The 22,585-nt window shown below is 43.2% G+C and overlaps 1 protein-coding gene across 3 annotated transcripts in view; it reads right to left on the bottom strand.

Moving 5' to 3' along the window:
• Positions 1 to 18,440, bottom strand: part of arhgap29a (Rho GTPase activating protein 29a) — a 32,552-nt gene extending 14,112 nt beyond the window's left edge. The window contains exons 1-3 of one of the 3 annotated variants that reach the window (XM_070986161.1): positions 18,356 to 18,440; positions 16,651 to 17,044; positions 2,585 to 2,728 (exon numbers count right to left, since the gene is read on the bottom strand). In XM_070986161.1, coding sequence (XP_070842262.1) covers positions 2,585 to 2,728; positions 16,651 to 16,945 — 439 coding nt within the window. In that variant the 5' untranslated portion in view covers positions 16,946 to 17,044; positions 18,356 to 18,440. Of the gene's footprint in view, positions 1 to 624; positions 791 to 2,584; positions 2,729 to 16,650; positions 17,045 to 18,355 lie in introns of those variants that run through there. The other 2 variants (XM_070986162.1, XM_070986163.1) reach the window with 2 other exon arrangements.
• Positions 18,441 to 22,585: the final 4,145 nt, after the last annotated feature.

Below are 22,585 nucleotides of genomic sequence, written 5' to 3'. Positions count from 1 at the left end.
AAGGCATCCAAAAACAACTTTTAACTTCAAATCAGAAAAGATCTGAAAGGACAGCAAGTGTGTATATCTGGCTGTAATCTGGAAAGGCAGTAGTTTCCTGCTGTAAGTCTAAACACAGTGATGACTGAGGACAGAATAGGGGAAAAACACCAGTGTAAATACGGCTGTAATCAGTCTTCACAATAAACTTCCTGTCCTGACTGAGCAGAGAGAAAATAAACTGGGAGAGAGATGCTCAGAAAATGAGACCAAACACCAAGCAATAAATCAGTGATGTCACTGACCACTTTGCTGCCTCCATGATTTCCTCAGTCTTTCCTTTCCATTAGAACAATGGAGATTTCTAGAGTTCAAACGGAGCAGACATTTTAAATAGAAAACCTACTGCTTTCGGTTATCAAGCTTTGTCTGATGTTTCTCAGACAGGCTGCTTCAGTGTCCTCACTCACTTTCTAACCAGGCCGTCCCACAAACGCACCACATAATGAAAACCGAAGACCACTCACCTATCAAAGCCTACCAAATACAAAGATGCTTCCTCAGTAGCCATTACTCATTGCATCCAGGTCTTAAAGAGCTGTCAGAGAGGTAATGCTCTATTACAATAACAAAACTAACAATTACCCACCTCAAAGCTTTCTCCTTCCTCCTGTTTAACAAAATAAGCCATCTCAATTAGCAGCGACTATTCTGGTGTGACAAAAACTGCGATTTCTCTGTCCAAACACATTAAATATGCCACAGAAGACGTTGCTGTCCTTGAGGGAATCCAACAGTATGTTCCTCCATCCAGCAAAAGGAGCACATGAGGGAGAAAGATATTCAACGTAAAATCCCCTCTCTCTGAATCAGGCACAGGAAGTGTTATGGCTCTGTCGGAAAGGTGGAAAGAAAAAAAAAAAAAAAAAGGATTTTGACAGGTTTCAAAGTCCACGGGGTCCTGGGAGCCTCTTTCAGCCCCAGCCCAGCTACTGTAGCCACCACCATTCAAAGTACGCAACTCTCTTATGTCGTTACATCTCCTCTTCTGTCCAGCCCCCTACCCCCAACAGGACATCCTGAGACTTGCTGGAATACAATGCCAGAACTCGCTCAGGCCCCAACCAGTGGTCCAAACGTGGAAGTTACATCATCGGGGAAAAATGGTATTGTTTCAGTGGAAAACCTCAACACTGTCGAAACACTCATCAGTTGCAAAGTCCTACGCAGAATACAGTTCTAAGAAACTTTTCTTCCAATAAAGACTGATGCGAAGGTGTAGCAACTGGACATGTAATATGTAAGGATTGAGGAAGTGACAAACTGTATGAGCAAGTATTTGAACTGGTGTTGGGGTCTATGTGAGAGTTTAATGAAGTACAAATGCAATGCATCCTCCACTAGAAAGAATAAATAATGGCATAAGAACATTTGACATCTTCAGCTTTCAGATTTGAGAGTGAAAAGTATTTGTACAAGTGTACAGCTGATAACACCATGTCACTGTTTTAGTGTCAGGAAGTGAGCAATTCTGGCCACCTAGTGGCAGAAAAGATGTTACAGCATGCTTCACAGTACATAATTATGAAAAGATACTTGTTCAGAGATATCACTAATACTGGTGTCCTTAAATTAGTTGCTATATATAAGACAGGTCTGGAAAAAACAGCTGGATTTTAATCTACATTATTAAGAATCCTTCCACTCATTAATGCAATAACACTAAATCAAAGTGTTTTATAGAACAACCATTAGGGTGTCAAATCTAAGGCTTCCTTATTAAAAAAGTTCCTATTCTGTGCCTCTATTGTGCATCAGCATGTTTGAATGCCAAACAATTATCAAGCTACTGCGCGAAAGATGAGACTTGCATGCACCTAATCACTGTTTATAGCACACATGCACACACCCATGTGTGTGTGGACTCATTCCAAATATTTCAGTGAAGGTAAGCTACATTCGTATGCAGAGCCTCCTCTGGCTTTGTTCACTTCACCATGTCACCATTCTTATTAAGTGAAAGCTTTTCAAAAAGCTATGGAGCCCCTCTATGCCCCTCTTTGCAATGCAAATTGAGACGAGGTATACTCAGGGGATTCTTGTGTGGCAGCCAAGTTAAGAATTGACCTGCATGCCAGATCATAATCTCAGAGAATGAGAGATTGAATAGGATTCCTCAGTGTAGTTCCCTTTGGACGGGCAGACAAAGCACAAAGGACACCCGCTTCCCCCTGCCTCTTGAATCAGGTATCTGACTCCCAAATATTATTTTCTTACTCTCTGTATGGGGTTTGAAACACATGCTGCTGCATTCTAAGCACTGGAGTGACTTCTGAAGAGCTGCACTGCTTTGAAGCTATACGAAAACTACCCAGAGACATTCCCTGGGAGGTTCTTTTTAAAACTTGGGAGGACAGTGTGAGAGAGAGGACACAGTAATAGTGGATGTCCAGTAGATAAAACTGTCAAGGCAGAAAGGAGGATTAGATTAGCAGACAGAAAACAGACCAAAGGAAGAGTGGAGGAGTAGCTGGTATGTTTTACAGGAAAACTGTGAGTTATGTCTGTGTATGTGTTTAAGGGAGATCTGGTCATCATAGCTCACCTTTGACCGTGGCGATGACGGTTCCAGCTGTACTGAGGATGTCCACCGAGTTGAGGCTCTGGTGTTTGCTGATAATGGCCTTCAGGACTCGCAGCAGCTCCCCGAGACGCTCGTGGACCGCCTGATGAAGGCAGTCCTGGTGCTCTGGAAAGTTACAAAGCTACACGTTTACTCTGACAATTAAGGTAAACCCAACCTCCTTAAGTCGCAACACTTTGATTCCTTCATGCTATCATTTAAGTTACATTCAATCTACCTTGTAATAAGTGTAGCTGTATTGTGGAGTAGAGGACCAAGCCCTTACTGCAGATACCACTGCAAATGTGACAGCTATGGAATAGAGTTGCACTTTTTAAATAAGGATTGTGTCTTGCCACATGTATGGATAGACGTAACATGCTTGCAAATGAATTGTGTCTTCAGTCGGAAAAATGTTATTTATGGGGCTTGTACTGCACTTCAGCACAGAGGCTTTATCATGTGCTGTAAAGCCTGAGCAGGTTGGACCCTGAGCTCAGTTATTTAAAAAAACCTTCCTGCTTTAAAATGAATGGTGCGACCTCATTGGAAACAGGATTACCACATGACATTCCAGTTTTGTTAGTTGGAAGAGTGACCATGGCAGCCATGTCAGGCTACTGCCACCCATCCACGGCAGTTCTGGTCAACACTGTAGCAATACATGGTTCGTCTGGGCAAATACACCATAAAGCAGAGATGGCAGAGGGATTGCACACAACTTGGCAAACCTACTCACAGAAGTAAAATGGTGCTGACAAGAAAGCTAAGTGCATAAATAAACATGATTGACTGTGCTCTTCCTGCAATTAAGTTAGTCAGTTAACCAAACAAAACAAGGGTATCTCAGGTATGCGGTTCTGTGTACTAGTTGAGACTTTACTAACAGTGAGTCACGGCCATTTACAAAGGGACAAAAGGCACTTTGGTCTTAAGTAACCTTGATACTGTGCTGGTGGCATGGTCGAGGACTGACGTCATAAGTGAGAAAACGCATTAAATACAGTTAATGTGTTTTTTTTACTACTTATCAGAAACACTGAGTACTACAGGGTACTGTGACAGGGTTCTGACACAGTCCCAAAGATGACTCATAAAAGAAGGAAATGGCGAGGCAAAGGGAGACGCATCTGCTCCTCTCTCATGCAAACACGCACAGACAAACATAATTGTTATTTTGACTAAAATATGTTCCGGTCCTTGGCTTTAATCTCACTAAATATATACAGTAGTAGGCGGTTTGGCAGGTTGTTATCATTTCATGTGTTAAATGTGTTCATCATAGTCTTGTGCATTAATGGGTTTATCCTTGGTCAGATCTCCTTGCAACTTTCTAGTAAATAATGGCAGAATAACAGAAAACACACACACACACAGACACACACAAACATAGACACATACATAGGCACACACACAGACACATACACACAAAGAATGGATACAGGCAGTCAAAGCCACATTTTGTGCTGACGATCACCCCTGGATTACCCCTTCATGGAAAGGGGGATCAGAAAGACTTTAGCTGTCTACCATTTTTTCTTTTATTCATTAGCCCTCTTTTTTGGAGTGGGACAAATAGTGCCGCCAGTGGGGCTAATAATGCTGGGTCTGTGTGGCCGCCATGACAATGCTAGCTGAGGCCTGACCCGGAAATCCAGCCAACTGACCAGCAGGTGACAAGTTCACATTGACCAACGGGTCACAACATCACAACAGTAATCAAACATTCAGCATGAGGTGCTGGGGGAAAAAAAACAAACAATGTGGGCAAAAGCTCACCCATTAACTGTCAAATAAGTGAACACGTGTTTTGTACACATTTGTTTCAACCTTACTTACTCAGTAAGAAGACAGCCCCAGTTTTTACCTCAAATAATGAAACACAGCTGTCATAATGTGCTACATGGCATTAGGTGAGGTGCAACAACTTCATGATGTAACACAGAGAAGAGGTCAAGAGGTAATTCCTGGTGTACATCAAGCACTCACCAAAGATTCACACACAAACTAATCAAGTCAACTTTAAACTCCAGACACACCAAAATGATTACATAACACAAGCACAAATCCCATTACCACATGAACTACTCTTTGCCAACATGCCCTTTTGCTTCTAGCTTGCCAGAAGCTTCTCCACAGGACCTGGAGAGTCCTATCCTTCACCATAGCGACCATCTTCATCCATCTTCATCAGATGTCATGCACAGCTCCTTCTAGTGCCAAGGACCTAGTGGTTTTTGATGACGAAAGCCTCTCATCCCTCTGTTTCAGCTGCCCAACTCCCCATGAGGCAGGAAAAGGGCCAGCAGTGCGCTTCTGGCACAACCATACCTCAAAGTGAGACTCAATGCTTCTCTACAATCAATTCACATAGCCTTTCATTCTCTATGTTGATTACTCTGTCACTTGAAAAATGACTGCACCTGCAGAATCATGAGCAAAGGAGAAAAACTGTGCTGTGTAGTGGCATGACATGTACTCTTGTATTCAGTTCCCATCACAAACCTTTTCAATGGTGTTTCCCCCCATTTCCACAGGCTCAATTTAAACAAAATCTAGATTAAAGTACTTAAGAGAAAGTCTGCATTCAAAGAAAACACACATCACGGTGTGTCAATTAAGAACAAAAGACTAAAATGTTTTTTATATATTCCTTTTACTAAATGTCTGACGGTGTTTATCCTTTACGGGAAGCAGAACCCAGCGTTCCCAAAGACCTTATCTCTCACAACCTTACATGGAGACCCCAAACCACAATAATTTGATAAGGGTCAAAGTTTACAATGAGGCGCTTCAACCCCTAAGTCCTTAATTGGTCCTGGTCAGTTTAGATCCCATTTATGGACATTATCCTTTCAATGACAAAACACACACAATGGCCTAAATCATCCCCACATAGGCTATACACCCCATTCATCAACCGAGTAACTGAATCCCAAGTCCTGGAGGCATCAAGCCTGGGCAAGCTGGAGGTTTATTAAGGACGAGCCTAAACCATGAATGCCCACGAGACAGAGGGTCTTCCTTTGCAAAGCTCCATGGGCTTCAATCTTCAATGGCTGTTGTGTGGCCTATTGGACCATCCTAAATGGAGGCTAATTAGCAAGACATTATGGTTGCGTCCACCAGCCCAGCAGGACACAGGATAATGTACAGAGACTGATTATTTAACCCCTCAACTGCCATTCTGGGCGAGACACAAAGAGGAAAAAGACTCGTTCCCACCAGGAAGGGCCGGTTAAAGGGACATCTGAGTAGCACACTTTGTTTCAGCAGTCGTATTGCCATGCTTAGGATGAGAACGAAGGTTTGGAGAGGAAAATTCCAAGGCAAAAGGTGAAACGACAGAGGGTGTTTCAATTTGCAAATATTAGCGATCTGAAAATGGTCAAGCTGCTGGGATGGTTGATCCGCTTTCCCCAGGGAAGACGGGAAAACTGAGGACTTGTTTAAGTTCCGAAAACTCACTATTGTCCCTGGGGCCACAAGCAAACAGTGGGACTGGTCAACTCATGGGCCTGCCTCATGAGGCATTTATGGAACAATAAATCACAATGGCAGCTTTTCACTTTGCACGGGAAAGAAGGATTGGAGGTTGTGTGTATGCGTCTTTGTCCATGTGTGATGGTTAGTGGTGGGAGGATTGTAAGAAGTGATAGGGGAGGAGTTTTGGTGGCTATGGGGTGGGGGGGTTGTGTGTTATATGGGGTAGTACTCTCCCTTGGGATTTGTCCCAAATTTACCCCTGCACCCCACTTCCCTGCTTCAGTGGGGGTTATGAGAGAAGGAGAGAGTGAGAGACATTCCTGGGCATAATAAGCCCTGGTGAATGAAGGCTACAGGGGGATCAGACTCTGATCCTGATGAGAAGGAGGCCGCGGATCAGGAGCTGCTCTGAGGCTGCCAGTAACACATTGCCAGGTTTTTACTTCATTAGCGTCATGGAAACCCAACATTCCAGCCTCTTGTTTGGGAGCGAGGATGGGAGTTGCAGGAGCGAAGGGTTGAGGGGGATCCATAATGAAAACATTGTCACATCATTCACCATCACGATGACACCTCAATACCAAAACACACTGATGCTCCTCTGGAGAACAGACTCTCTGATATTTGCATATTGTGAGCCTATACATATATATACAAACATAAAGACACAGACTGCAGTTGATTACATTTTGTTGGAGGATCTGGTCTAGAAAGAACATCATGTTTATAGATTTAGTTTACATAGGATCTGGGGAGGTAATATTGGTGAGCATAAAACCTGTAGCCATAGCAATAATCTCTGGTTGCACCATTTGTGAATCAGTATTCTTCACTTGAATGTGAGGTATTCCCTGTGCCCCCTGACCTCAAAGTCACTGCGTTGTTTTTTTTGTGCGTGAGATCATTTCTTTGGTACCCCACCAAAGTACAAGCCCTTATGCAGGTCAAATATTAATCTGTAGGGTAAAGCTTGCTTATCTGCATAACTAGTTACAAGTTTTAAGACGTGGTACAACAGAGTCAGCTCCACGTTCTGTTATAACAGAAACAGGAAAGAGCTCCGTCCATTCTGTGTGAAAGTCATGAAAGGCAAATGTTATAAAGCCACAACTGGAATGTACATCCTCTCCTCACCAAAAGGAGGCTATACTCATCTGTGTTGGACACTTACATGTGCACAGTCTTTACGCAGCTGATTTGTTTAATAGATGTGACAGTTTGGTTGCAGTCATAAAGAAAAGTGAGAGAAGAAGGATATTCAGGGAAGACCAAATAAACAGGTATTTGTGCTCAAGTGTTTAATGTGATATGGTTTGTAAGGCTCAACTGCTGCCCGCAATGCACAGAATACCATTTATCAAACAAAATGTTTTTTGTTGCGCAAGGTCGTCAGTGCAAAAAAAAAGATGCTGTTTCTCAGGAAACTGTCACTCCAGGGACTTTGTATCAATGGCTTGACTTTTCGAAGCACAAAACTTCCAGTCGGGCCTGACACAATATGACTTGGCAACATTCCTTTCGCTCTGACCCTAACTATGCTCAGTCATGCATTGCAAATCATGGGAGCAATGTATTATTTATGCTTCAAAACATTTGAGGGAACCGAGGGGTGCTTATTGCCTCAAAGCAAGTGTGAAATCACTAAACATGTCACAACTGGGTCTGCAGAGGTCCGATCAAATGGAAGCAGCTCATGGCAGAGGGGGCTAAATAGGATGCTGGACAGGCTGGCCATGACCAATGTCAATCAAAACCTCTCATTGTCTCCTATTGAGTCAGACCCCAGCTGGACATTCCAGCTACTCACCCCTAATAACCAACGAGGACTCTGTAGTGGTGGTTGTTTCAAAGAAATTGTGCATTCATCAAAAGCTATGGTAAGGCTGGGTTTCAAGGGGGTCCTTTGAGACTTGCCCTCATCTTCAAAAAGACAAGCGACGAAATGTGGGTCTAATAATCAATCACTGTGTGACTCAATAACCTTTGTTTTGTTCAGATGGATTCTTCTTTAATTGGTTGGGGTGAAAAGCCACATTCTTTCACATAACCCTCTCTGCCAGTACCACATTTTTAATGCTATTTATGCACAATGCTAAAAATGACCCCAGTGTTTGAATCCAAATTTGGACTATTTGGGGGTCTTACAAAATGGGTCCACTTAACCTTTAACACTTGGGCAGGGTCACTGCGATGGGTGGCCCAAACATCCCTTGATATCCCCCTCCCCACCGTACTTCCTGTGGTCAGTGGCCCTGGTCCACCTCTGTCGACAGACCGCCGGTGGCCCGCGCTATGGATTAGCAGATTACATGCAGCTGGTAAAAGGCAGGGGAACTTTGCCTTCCCAGACTTCAGACTTCTATGCTCATACCAAGGCATTCCCTGTTGCTTCACCTTTGAAGCTCTTTTTCCCATGACTGCTTGCACAAAGAGCTGGCGTTTAAAAAAGAGCCCTAGGCTAGACACACAGCACCTTCCACCTAGGTGGGGGGCTTTTTATGTTCAAACTCTGCAGGCTACTGCCTTTGTCAGGCTGGATAGCTGTTAGCTCAGGAAACCAAAAGTGAATGAAAAATTACGCTCAATGAAGGCCAAAGACAGGAAATGCTTGATAGTGAGTTTGCCTACTAGGGAGGGACACAAGATATAAAACACATACTGAAAACTCCAGTAACAGAGGTCCGATAAGGAATTGACAATTATCCAAAAATTCAAGGGCGAACTGGTAAAATGGTCTTTCTAGTCAACAGACAAGTTTACCCATGGATATTTTTCCCCTTAAGTCCTTTGCATATAAATGAGATACCCAGTGTGGAGCGAAGAATTTGTTTTTTCCCCTCTTTCATTTCTCTTTGGAGCTGTCTGTCAGAGTGAGGAAAGACAGGCAACCTTTCTCAGTGGATATCCCCCCACATCACCACCACCACTACCGCCTACTGTTGATGCAAAGCTCTGAAGGTTGGCATTCCAACTACGCTTTCTTTAAGAGAAACTGCAAATCCCCCCACCGTGCAACCTCTAGCTGGCAGCCAAACTGATCAGGCATTAGGATGAAGAGACTACAGTTGCTCCCCAAGCTGTGTTATGCAGGCAAATGGAACATCAGCAGGCCGGAGAACCGGGAGAGCTGTCCAACAAGTACAAAGACGGCCCCCTTTAGTACACCTGTCAAGGGGCAGAACTGGGAGGTGAGGGGGCTGAGGTTGGGGGGCAAACACTGCATTGAGAACAAAAGGACACTGTTTAGCTTTACTAGCATCCTAATCCTGAAAGAATGGGCTTTGGGCGATGGAAAGCTTGCACGAGAAAACTCACTCTCATAGCTGTCATTTAGCAATCTTAATGAAAAGAACTTTTCTAATTCCAATTATCTCTCAACCTTGGGCAACATCACAGGTTTAAAGGAGATGAGTTTGTTTTATATATACAATTGAAACAATGCTGATCATAAAAAGGGAATTAGATCACATATAATTAGCATTTTTAAGAATATGTTCAGTCAGGGGATAGAGAAAAACATTTCAAGAGTTCAAGAAAAACAAGGGTGGGCACAAGGCTGTTTTGTTTCTTAACACAGTTAACAATTAGTGGCTTGAGCAGACGCAGGCCTTGCATGTGGGCGAAGGTATTCAGGGCTGTGGAGGCAATGCTGATCTACACCTGCCAGTCTTGTCAAGGGTACCAAACATTTTAATTCCAAGGGGCCTCCTTCATATATGGGCCCCATGTCCATTCATCACTACTTATCAAATATGCAGATTTCGATGCTCCTGAATTCTGTCCTAAAAATGGTTAGATGAAAAGACACACTCATGGGTATTGTTGCTTGTGTGCTGTATGCTTTGGCAAGTTCAATCAAACCCCAACAGCTTCACTTTCCTCCCATGCCCTTTTCACACCCCAATGGGACCTAATTTGAGTCTCACAAGACAGGGCAGACCCCAATTGGTCCTGGCTATGCTTCACGCTCGGTCTGTTTACGTCCACATCAAACAGGGTCTCTGTTCCTTTCACTGAGCACAGAGACTAAACCTAAAATGTTGTGGACAAAGACAGTGGCTGGTTATCATTCTCTCTCTCTCATCAGCTCCACTGGCCTTTAACAGGTTATGAGCTGTGCCCAGCATGGGGCTGACCCAGTCACATGCGAGCATGCCCTAAGGTTGGCCCTAACAGAAAAACAAGGCCAATTATACTACTACTCTTGCTGCAAAAGGAATTACAACTACAACTGATGTTGACAAGAAGTTGATTTTTTTTTTTTTTTAATCTGTGAATAAGACTGAACACAGCTTACCAAAATCCCACTCAAAGCCTGGTTTACAGGGAGGCTGGGATACCTGCGTCATGCCATGAGTAAACATAGTTATTGTCTGTGCTGTTAGAAATGACCAAGTGATTTTCCTTATGACAAGGCCAGCATGCTAAAACCCATTACTTACCTTGATGACATGCTGAAACTGAGATTAGCATCTGTCACTGGCAGCATCTAACCAGCTCAATATGGCTGATTCTTCTTTACAATTCTCCCTTGCAAAACTGACATTGCTAAATCTTTGTAACGCACAGATAAAGTGAATAGACGGTGGACTTATCTCTGACAACACAGATATGCTCTTACACAACAAAACACATGGACTTAAGACAGTCCACGTTGTTTTGCTTCTTGACACAGGGATTTATAATCTACAGTGCTTTTGCTGAACTATGAATGATTTTAACTGTGTTGTAAGTGCAAAGCATGTTTAGTGTGCTCTAATTAAGGTCCAGAAAAGCCTGTATCTTCCACAAAATCATTACATTCGATCTCTGATGGCCAGTTGTTGAGTAACAGGCAGAGCATTTTTGCTTGTTTGTTTTATATATGATTAAACATATTTAGTGGAGTATATTTAATTTATGATTCAAGTACTATATCTAATCAATTTGTGTTGCACAAATTACAAATTCTTTTTAAATAAAAAGGTTTCAACTACAAAAAACAAACAAACAAACAAACAAACAAAAACCTCTTAATAATGAATGAGTTATTGATCAAAAACATGGCTAAAAATCAGTTAAGGCTATCCTTGCTCATGGATTTATCTTAATCAACTTTACTCATTGATCAATATTTTGCCCCACACATGTTGTGCAGGGTGTTAAATTAATGCTGCCTTGCCTAATTCTAGATGACTTTAATCCAGTGCAGGGGTAGAGGCTACAGATACAAGGGCCACTTAAGCTTATTCAGAGGATAAATTTGCCATCTTTGTTTCAAAGCTTTAATCCGGGAGGGGAGAGGGGAGGTTTTCTGATCACACAACCGAATGGGTGTTGATGATACCTGCCATCTATGTCCGGAGTTATATGGGTAAGATTACTGAAGTACACTGCCATCTCCAATACCAACATTTACTTGAACTAAAAACTTCAACTGTGCATATAAGAAGGCTCCAGGACTGAGTTTCTAGAATACAGCCCCTCATCAAACAGCCCAAAATCCTTGGCTTCTCGTGTATAGTGTGGGAATCCTGGAGCTCTATCTTAGTGTGTGGCAGCCATCGACAGCCTCCTGGAACAAAGGCGCCCCAGCAAAAACAGTGCCCATAACCATAAATCTTACCAGAGGGAAGGAAGGCAAGAGACACACAGAGAGGGAGCTCCTTTGGGTTACAACTTGAAAACAACATACAAATCTTCGAGTGCAGTTAGGCTATTAAACTTGACAAGTCAGCATGGTTTTGCCACCTGTGCACAGCGTGCCACCATTGCATGCATTCTGCATTGCCAAATGATACATTTAAAGCTAATGGAGTTCTGTACAGTGGATAATTTCATGTTTTGTTCCCTCAGGCAGATGGGATAAATGAACCTGCCATATGTCACAATACCTTTAATTGCAGGGGGTAACAATCCAAAGATCTAACCCGAGTGCTGCATCAACTAATGCTCAGACAATAGCTGTGCTTTTGAACAAAGATCACCCAAAACAATTAAGCTAATGTAAAAAATCCTGTTAGGCAGCTTAGTTAGCAAGATAAGTGTACAGTATGATTAAATCGAGATCTGTGGAAAATCTCATTTAGAGAATGTAACTTGACTTCTTTAAGAGATGACTTTAAAGTAGGGCTCGTGATGATTTACAGTGCCTTTAAAAATGGACACAGTAAAAGAACCATAAAAGGAACTTTTTGGAGGCAAGAAGAAGCTTGTAATGCTTTACAGTGGATCCCAGACCCAGTGGGATAGACTGTCCAAACAGAGCACAGTTCCAGCCATTAAGAAAGTCTGGAATGGCGAGTGAAAAGCCCAAGTAGGGCTAATTTTAGGCTGGTATTTCACAAGGGGTGATTTAGAATACAAATGACAAAAATAGCATTTCGGCTTTCTCTGAGGACCCACACCAGAATCACTTTCCCACAAAGCTTTCGCATCACAGCAGAATACTCAACAGGCTATCAAAAAGAGGAAAAAGCACTTATTTCCCACATCTTCACAGAATATTTCGACTGAAGGAACAAAAATGAAGCCAAAATGAAACTCAGTACAGTTTAACATCAGTGCAACCATCATACCATCTCCTTTACTGCCAATGATTTGAAGAAAAAAAGACAGTAGCTCTAAAAAACATTTCTGGCTCTCTGCCACAAAACTGTAACTCAATAAGCGGTCAGGTGCATTAAGGTGTACCACTGAACATTACTCAACACCTGCAGGACATTTTTAGTAAGGACCTGTTAATCATTAAAACCCAGAACCACACATTCAGTGTGACGACAGAGCCTCCAAAGCCCTTACTGATTAACTTAGGACACCTGACATGACTCAATGCTTATGAGCCAAAGCAAAACACACAGCTGACACGTGGAGCAAACGAGTCATACACTAACAGTGACAAATCAAAGCTGTGACTAATGATGATCAATCTGTGATGAAAATTTGCTATCATGCAGATTTAATGCACAGCTGGAAAGAAAACCTGAGTCCGTTAGCTGCAGCCAGGTTTTAGTGGAGACATGCGTGTGCTGCACTGAAAACTGACAAGAATTCACTAAAATGCGGGGGGGCTGATTACGTGCTTTAAGAACAAACTGTTACACTGTTAGACTGTGGGTGTTTGTTCTGCAGGTACACAGGGTATATGACACGGAAGAAGCAGGAGGGGTGACCGGGAGATGAGACAAGTGTGGCTGTGTAAGCAGATTGTACTTAATTTGAGGGTATCCCAAGGGAAGGTGTTTGTTATAGTAGTGAAGACATGTCTGCGCAAAATCAATCAACGCACAAGAGAAAAAGATGTGCGACAGCTGCAAATCAACAAAGAGCTGACGAGAGCTGATACTGTATGTGAACAAGCTGGCCTACTGAAAAACAGAACAGCAACGGCGTATTACACTTAAATACCCGACAAGAGTCCCACACATCTGACCTCCTTTATTTCAATAAAAGATCAGTCTTCTCTAACCGCAGCAGAGACAGATCCAGATGCTGCTCAGATAAGATTCAGAGGACTGTAAATTGAGCACGTGAAACTGTAAAGCTCGTTCACCACCGCTGAAGTATGAGGGAACAGCCTGTGGTGCAGTTTTCATTCCGAAGGAGCTGACACACGAAATTGGCCATCGTTCTGCTCGGCAGCATCGACACACCTGTCCCAGTCGGGCTGGCAGCCAAAACGCTGCATTACTCCATTACTCCTAAAATAGGTGAGGAGATGCGTGACAGTCCTCTGCGAGGCTCCTGTAAAACACAGCAAACTGCAAAACAGTTTTGGAGTCTGCAGTTTGTTGAATACAGACAGACTGGGGCCAAATGTTTGCTACGCTAATCTTTTGATGGAGCGCTTCAGAGGGGCCCGTTCACCGTCACACACACAAAGGCTGCAGGGACCTCCTCCACAGCATCATCCGGTCTCCAAACGTCCTCTGTGACCCCACTTAAGACCCACCTTCAAAATAATAATCCCCTCCAATTACCCACATGTCATTCACAAGTGGCCACTGGACACGAAGAAGGTAAATTATATCAGTCACACTGTGACTCAACGCTGACCTGACAATCAAGGCACAGAAACAATTTCTTCTCAGGCTCCAGTCAAAAAACAAGATTCAGTCATGCGTCATTGGCTCTAACCACAACTGAACAGCAACCATGTTGTAATTCCCATTTATGGTTGATGTGCATCGCAAGAAAAACAAACTTTTTCATAAATAAAACATTCTCAATGGAATCGGCTGAAGAAACCCCCCAGAGACCAATCCCACAGGCTGCGGCTATTCTTGACTTGGGAAAGTATCATTTCTGCAAACGCTGCCAGTTAGCAGCAGCATGCTAGTCTGCAGAAGCCTCCTGGGACAATGGGTGTCAGACTCACATCGTTGACTGTGAATGCAGGCGCTGTTGCGAGGGCTGCAAGGCTTGAAAGCTGAATATTGCTCTTGACTATTGGCCCTGAGTAGTTATAAAAAAAAGGGGGGGGGGGGGGTCATTTAGGTTTCAGTGAGCAGCCAGGGTAATGAGAGGTCTGAACTATTGTGAAGCGCTGGTGGAGACAATATGACCATAAATTAGAGGGGGATTTAAATCACATCCAATCACAGCACAAGTCAGTGACTCCCATCAATCTGTTAGCAAGCTCGGCTAAAGCCCTCCAGCGCTGAACCTCAACAATGACACTTAGAAGGTGTTGAAGCTGGGGGCGAGCACAAAACATCCCGATATGAACAACAAAATGAGATCCAAAGGCCTCAATATGAGGTCTGTGTTTGCAGGGCGTTGAGTGAAATCACTGCTTTGTCAAACATGCTCCTTAACTGAACTTTTGCCTGCAGTTTGAGACACAATGGTCTCTTTGCTACTCTCCTCAGTAGCGGAGAGGCCTGTTTTCTACATCATAATTAGCCTATTTTCCCAAACCTGCCCCTTCCTGTATTTAGCCAAAATAAGCCCTCTAATGCTTCACAATCACGTGTTGGCATCTCAGTGACTGCATTTGCATAATTGAGCTTGTGCTTACTGGACCTGTAAATTGTCTGCAGTTACATTAGTAGCAGAGCGGGCCGACAGTTGCTGAATTACGTTCTTCGTGAGTTTGTTCTTAAGCCCATTTAAGGTATGACGTTCTACTCACAGTCAATGCAGTTGCTATTTGGAGAGAACACAGATTATAAACCGGTTTCTTAATGACAAGCGGCGAGGGCAAACAGCAGGTATGACAGCTATGCAACCTTGTTGCAGAGCAAGAACCTGTGCATACATGTGGTGTGTTGATCACCTTCAAACAGACCAAAATTACAACTGTATCTGTGGCTGACTGCGCTCGACTTAGTCAGAAACAGAAAACGTTGAGTCAGGAAAGCTCGAGGTGAATTTCACGTTTTAAAATCGAGACTTCTCCTGCGCCATAAAGCTGCAGGCATCGATCTCTTGCACATGATCGCTTACTGCTTTGATCCTCTGCACGCTGATGGGTCACTGAAAAGTCGCTCAAGCTTAAAAAGTGCCTGCTCAAGTCACACTCTCTATAATGCTGGCGTGCCCAGCCGGGTCAAGCACCTTTACTGACCCCTTCAGACAAAAACAAAAGCATTCCAGGGCCTGGGTGTCATGGCACAGTGGTAATGTGGGGTGGGGAGTACCACCACCACCCTCTCGTGCACCTTCACCTCATTGTATTTAAGTATACCTTCCTTACCTTACCTTCCTGAGGATTAAAAACTCTCGGCCTGAGCCAAAAGCCAAAGCCAAACATACCAAGTCAGGAATGTAATAACCACCCACACACAGACAGGAGCACATGTCCTCGTCCTCATCGTCCCGCCTGTCTCTAACTTCTCTCTGGTATTATCTATTTCATCACTGAGGAAGGGTTTCTTTAGTTTTTAGAGAGAGGAGAAAATACACTTTCTTTGTATTTTCAACTTCACAGAAAGAAACTCAGAGGGCAAGGACCACATTAAAAGTGAGATAAGGCTGGTTGACTGACCGTGCAGCCAAGGCAGCGGCGGGACAAAACAGGTACACAGACCTGGGACTGTGTACATTGTGGTGAAAGCAACAGTGTGTACACAAGATTTGACAGGCAGCTAAGGTCCGTTAGAAATCCCTTTGGCTGTGTTTGCACCATTCCGCTCTTTTTACCCTCTACACCACCATGCGTTCGGCTCTTAAAGGACGTACACGCCTTGTTTATGAGGAAAAATTAATGATCACAAAGCCGAGAGGTTTCAACCACAACGACGCATTCATGTCTTCACATGAAACAGGGGAATGAGATTTCGTGTTGTGGCCGTCGTGCAGAAGCACTCACATGTGTAACTTTATGTAACACCCTCATCCACAATGGCCAAGTGTTGTGGCAACAAATCATTAACAGGTTACCTCCAAAGATGCTTTGAAAACAGCAGCAGATTAAGCCTGAGTTAGTGTTTGAATCTATTTATGGTGTCTGACATCAGTTCCTCAAAAAAGTACTGTTTGGTTTGAGGCAAATGTTGAAAAAGCGACTAACAGAGCAGGAAATTCCAAAACACTGGGTGTGTGCTTTGCCTCATTCCCCTTAATGAACAGAGTAAACGTACCTTTGGAGTTGAAAACTTCCTTGAGTTGTAGAAGCACATCAGCAAACTTGCGCACGTCGCTGACCAGCTGCATAATATAGTGTGGGTCTGAGGAGGGGACATCGGGGCTGTCGGAGCTCACCGAGCCGCTCTTGGAGACCCTGCCCGGCACCCCGGGGCTCACGCTGGCAGTGCCCGCTGAACCCAAGCTAGAGCTGGAGAGTCGAGAAATGCTTAGAGGGAGTTTGGTTCCACCACCACCACCACCTCCTCCGGATCCTCCGCCTGTACTCTGGCGCAGCATGGCAGCGAGCATGTCGTCTTGTTCCGGCGGCCCTCAGGCCTGGCGGCTGCTATCCGGCGGTTCAGCTCCGTTCTCAGACCCAGCGCTGCACCACAACAGGAACGAAGGATGCTGTCAAAGAGGGAGAAGACTCTTAATCCAGACAAGAACCATATGAAATACAATATTACTGACTGTTTCACAGGTGTGGCACATTACCAGCTGGCTTTTAGAATCTACACCCCACCAGCAGCAAGTCAAACTGTGGTGCTCCTCATCTGGCTTCAGTTTTACTACAAGTGTTTTTCATAGTGTCAGAACACCATGAAATTAGTGGTCGCTGAAATTTTCCAGCATTAGTCAACACTTTTTTCTCCATATTTCCCTTGAATTTGACAGTAATGAATGTGCAGGAGGTTGAATGGGTCAATCAGAAGAAAACGATGCGTGAAGCTGGACAGCTCCTCCACAGTGCTGCTGTCTGCTGGCGATATTTTACATGTAGTGTTCTGCCTTGAACAGTGTGTGAGGTGGAGTGCTGTTTGTGGTAATGTAATGATGCAAATTACAACCCAAAATACAATCTTGCAGGGTTTCAACTGTGACATATCAAACATGGAGATATCCTGCAACAGTCACACTAGTGACTTATGAGATGCAACACCTCACACAGGACATGAGCCTTAAAAACGCATCATGTAATCAGTTAGTTTCTACATGTTAAGTTTATAATGACAGCCTTCACGCTTATAAATGTCCCTTGCTGGGTTAATGTAAAGCGTTTGCTCGGTATCAACCGATGTAAATGTAATTTTATTCGATGGACAGAGAAAAGAGTTAAATACAGTCGGTCATTTCTTTCCCATCGACACTCCGCCTAGGCGCACCTTCCGTGCACAGGTAATTAAACAACACGACACTGACGCTGAAAACTCCCCCAGTGTGGCGACTTCTTTAATGTTACTGTGTAAAACAAGACGAGTTTAGGCTCCGGAAAGACCGTCCGGTATTTATTTATTTTAATTCGGCATCAATTAAATCTACCAAGCGACGATTTTCATCTTAAAATCTCGACTATAGCAGTCACTCCTGACTGCTCGACCGCGACCACCGCTTGTTTAATGTTAGTTAGCTCGGAACTGTGACTCGAAGAAAAATCTGAACTTTTTGTCATTTTTGTGGGAGTCATACGTGCTTCGTGTTGTGAAGGTATGCCGAATTGCTGTGATAAGAGGAAAGAAAAGGTTTAAAGTAACTTCCCGTTAAGAACAAGCACCGTTCGGTTTTATCACCGGCGAGAGGCAGCTTTAAAGTACGAGTTACGTTCAAACGTGAATTTCACAGTTAAAAGCTCGCAGCCAACTTCAACTACTCCAGCAATTTGTTTGTGCAGCTAACGTTACCCCCGAAAAAAAGGTGAAATTCTCAGACAAAATTACTCACCTGCAGTTGAATCCTGACACATTTCAGCCGAAAAAGGGGCCTGAAGCGGAGCAGTGACCGACAGTCAACCTGAGACAGACAAATTAATCCACAACCACTGCGCCCTCCTTATCTTACACAGCCGTGTGACCAAAGCCCCTCACCGTCCGGCTCGGCTCCTCTCTGTTCACGCGCCTCTCTCTCTCTCTCTCTCTCTCTCTCTCTCTCTCTCTCTCTCTCTCTCTCTCTCTCTCCGTGTGATGTTGACTCGAGCTTGTGATTGGTGTGTGTGTGTGTGTGTGTGTGTGTGTGTGTGTGTGCGCGCGCGCCTGTGTGTGTGTTTGTTGGGGATTTCGTGTGGAGGGAGTCCTCCCATAACAACAGGTGTCTGGCTTTGTAAAGCGTAAAGAAAGCCACGTTAAAATATTGAACCTCCGGTTGCGCCTTTCAAAATAAATTCCACGGCTAGGAATTCATAACAACTTCCACCTTGAAAGGCTTGCTACTACAACCCAAACACAAGTAAAAAATTAGAATAAAATATGTATTGACATATCCTCGCATCATACCTCTGTCGTAAAAAAAAAAAAAAAAAAAAACGCGTAAGACTTAAAAACTTTCATAAAACCCATTTCTGGCAAAGCAGCCTGAAATTTTAAACGTGTAAATTTTAGCTGAAAATTGAAAAATGAAAAATTTCACTCTGGAGTGACACAGTTAGTCACGATGTAAAATCGGTTATAAATACCACCCTGACTAAAAAGCCCATGCGTGCGAACAGTGGATTTCCCAAGTGACAAGTGTTCAGCTTTTATTCTGAATACAAAATCTCTTTACTTCCGGTACCATTATGACGGACTTCACCTTATTCGCCCAACCTGAAATCTGTGAAATATCTGTCTGTTAACGATAACAGGCTCAATAAAAGTCCGGTAACATTGATAAAGTAGCGTGATGAGCATTTATGATACTGTGCACAAGAAACATAGAGGAAGAGATTCATGGCATTGGTCCCACACAGGCAGGAGACACTTTGTCCAATTTGCCCAGGTTGTAAATCCCTGCAGTTTATATAAAGGCTCTCCTGAATAGAAAGTGTGTGTTGTAGGCTCAGCTTGTACTGCTCTGCAGTTTGCGTTATCTGTCTGTGAGACATGGGAACAGTCTCTTGATAAAGACACACAGCTGTGCAGCCTTTTAAAGAATACACAGGAGTCTATCTCACAGTGAGAAAACTGCACTCGGTCACCTATATTACCAGTTGACTTATGATATCATCATGGAGTCAAGACCATAACAAGCAGGTCCCGAAAGTTAAGTAATATTTGCATGTCCGCTGTTTGCCAAATTATAGTCTAACTTTATTCTAACTCACAAGATACTGACTTTCCATCTACGACACAAGCTTTTCATTCTTGGGTGTGAATATGCCTTAACTGTATATGGTAAAAAAAAAAAAAAAAAAAAAAAAAAAAAAAAAGATTAAGGTCTTTAACCTTTGAGGCTTTTCAACCAGCTGCCCTGAAAATGAATTCAACGCCGCAGGATTGAAGTAACACAGTGCGCAAGACTGACATCTGCTGGTGACGTGGCTGTAGTGCAGTCAAATGAGGCGGACGCTCATCGTCATCTGTGACTCTCATACATGTTTTACAATAATAAGACCTAGCTGAGCGTCGGAAACATGGCTTATATGTATGGCTATAAAGATAATGTTTCTCTTGTCCACACTGAGTTCATTGGGCACGATGAGATCACAGAATATAGCCACAAACTACTTGCACTGAACCTGTGTCCTGAACACATTCTGTGTTTTTACTGTTCGCACACAATTATTCTATTGCAGCAAAGTTGCACAAGTAAGATAAATGAATCCTTTGCAGGACATGATATCCATTTTTGCATCCTACGTACTTTATGTGCCAGACTAAGGTTTTGTCTGACTCTCTCATTTCACATCAGAATATATTCACTCAGAGCTGGATCTACGAGCATCCTGTGCTTGATTTGACACAGAAGACCATTATGGATATTCATATCATTTCAAATGTGCTTTATTACAGTTTAATCCACGTTTTATGCGACTTACTAACAATTTCAAACCACTTAAAAGCTAAAGAATGAAAAACCTAAATGACATATTTATGCGTGAATAATGAGAATAAGAAGTGAGAGATGAAAGGTGGAATGTCCTCTCCCTGCAGGCTGACTCAGTCTCTTCAGCGGGAGTCACAGGTGGCTGATCTGAGGCTCATTCATCTCAGCGGTCAGGGTCTTCATTACTGAGCCGGCCTTACGAGGGTCCAGGTGCAGCATCTGCTTCAGCAGCTCAGTCAGACTGTGCAGATCTCTCCTCTGCTCTGAGTCTCTTAACACCAGCTGAGCTCAATGTCATCCAAAGAGCTGAGCGCGAAGTGTCTGGTGTCTTCACTGTGATACCTGGTGTCAGTGGAAAACGCATCAGGAGACTGCAAAGACAGGGGCGTCAAGTTAGCTCACAGACAGCATTGTAAATCATTGTTTCCTGTTTCATTTTCACAACCAGGAGGCTTTTGGAAGTCTGTAAACACTCACCAGGTCCTATTCATGCTCGGCAGGATACAAAGGTTGGCCGAGAGCGAGGCCCTCAGGGGCTGCTGCTGCCTGTCCACGATCATTATGCTTTCTGGCTTTTTGTCAGCATGTATAATGCAGACTGACTCCAGATGAGTTAGCACTGTGGTTAACTGAACACACACACAATTACACGTTCTTGTCAGGACACAGTCATCTATTAAGAATTCATTTTACATTAAGCAAATATGAGGTAAAAATTGGGACGTATGCAGTGTATGCTTCTGTGATAACAAAGAGGAGATGTCCAACCTGGTGAAGAACAGGACGGAGCTCATTAAGGAGCAGAGGCTTGTTACATCTCTGCTGCATGAGGTCAGAGAGACTTTGGTCCAGGAGTTCAAATTCAAAACAAAGACGTTCCTCATGGAGGAAGGAGCCGTTGGCTTGGTCTACATCTACAGTCTGCAGGCTCTTCAGGATTTCCAGCTGTGGGAGATATGAAAGGTTAGATTTTGACTGTCCATTCTGAATATACTGAAAATAAGGCCACATGGGAGTGAACCTGAGCTGTTAACTAAAAGATACACTGCGTTGAAATCAGTTCATGTGACTAGGCCCAAAATATTCCCACAAGCCTAATCCAACTTTGATTACTTCTTCCTGGACCTGCTGGGGGACTTTGTGGTGGTTTTTATTTATTTTGGCTGCCACTGATTTCCTGGTTCAGGTGTCCTCACATTTGGCAACGTAGCCAACGCTACCTTCACTGAGGAAAGTCTTCATCATGTGGCAGAACCAAAACACGAAAGAGATGGAAACACTGAATTAGTCAAAAAAGAAGAATGTGTGATGGTTACAAATAGACAAAATATGTAATACAGACAGAGAAGCATAGAAAGGTTGGTCAAAATATGAGGACAACTCATGTCTGATGCAATATCGACAGGAAAAAATTTGCTCAAAGTCATCCAAATCACTCTTTTTACGCAAAATTCCTGCATCTACTGAGCTCACTATGTGGGTCAACTGTGCAGTTTATCAGTTGTTCTGTAGTGTTGTTCTTATACATTGAAAATGATATGTAATATCCATAAATTATGTCATTTAGTCTGGAGTTGACTGTTTTTAAGAGACAGAAAAGGGGTCCCTCAAGGAAAAAAAACAGTGATTTAAAGAACTGTACTGGATTGGAATTCTGTAAACATGTTTATCTCTGCTGTAAAGTAAAAATATCCACTGGTGTGGATACTCTGTGCCAGTGGAGAGGCTCACTGGCATCAGAATCATGAGTATTTAGTGCCCTCCAGTGGTGAGAGTGCGGAAGTGCAATATATTAAATTTGTCAAGTGGCCATGAAAGCATCGGTGTACTTCTGGTGAACATTTTCAAAATAGAGTTCCCAAACTGGAGCAAAGAAATGATAATGTTAATTGTTTTGTAGTCAGTCAGAGACTACAGCTGTACATTCTTCAATAGGAATAATATAGATACTCATACTTATTATACATATTCACTAATTATGCTATTATGACTTATTTATATTCCTCAGAAGTATCAGTTATGGTGTTGATAGTAATGTATAACTACCTCTACATCTTACAAATACTGTGTAATAATAGTGTATTCACTTTAGAATTGCTCTTTGTATTCAAACAATGTAAGTAATATCATAATAAACATCGATCCAACCAATCA

This window comes from Chaetodon trifascialis, chromosome 18 (assembly GCF_039877785.1).
Source record: "Chaetodon trifascialis isolate fChaTrf1 chromosome 18, fChaTrf1.hap1, whole genome shotgun sequence".
Taxonomy (NCBI): domain Eukaryota; kingdom Metazoa; phylum Chordata; class Actinopteri; order Chaetodontiformes; family Chaetodontidae; genus Chaetodon; species Chaetodon trifascialis.
Note: the sequence above shows the minus strand (reverse complement) of the source record. Positions and strands in the feature narration are given on the sequence as shown.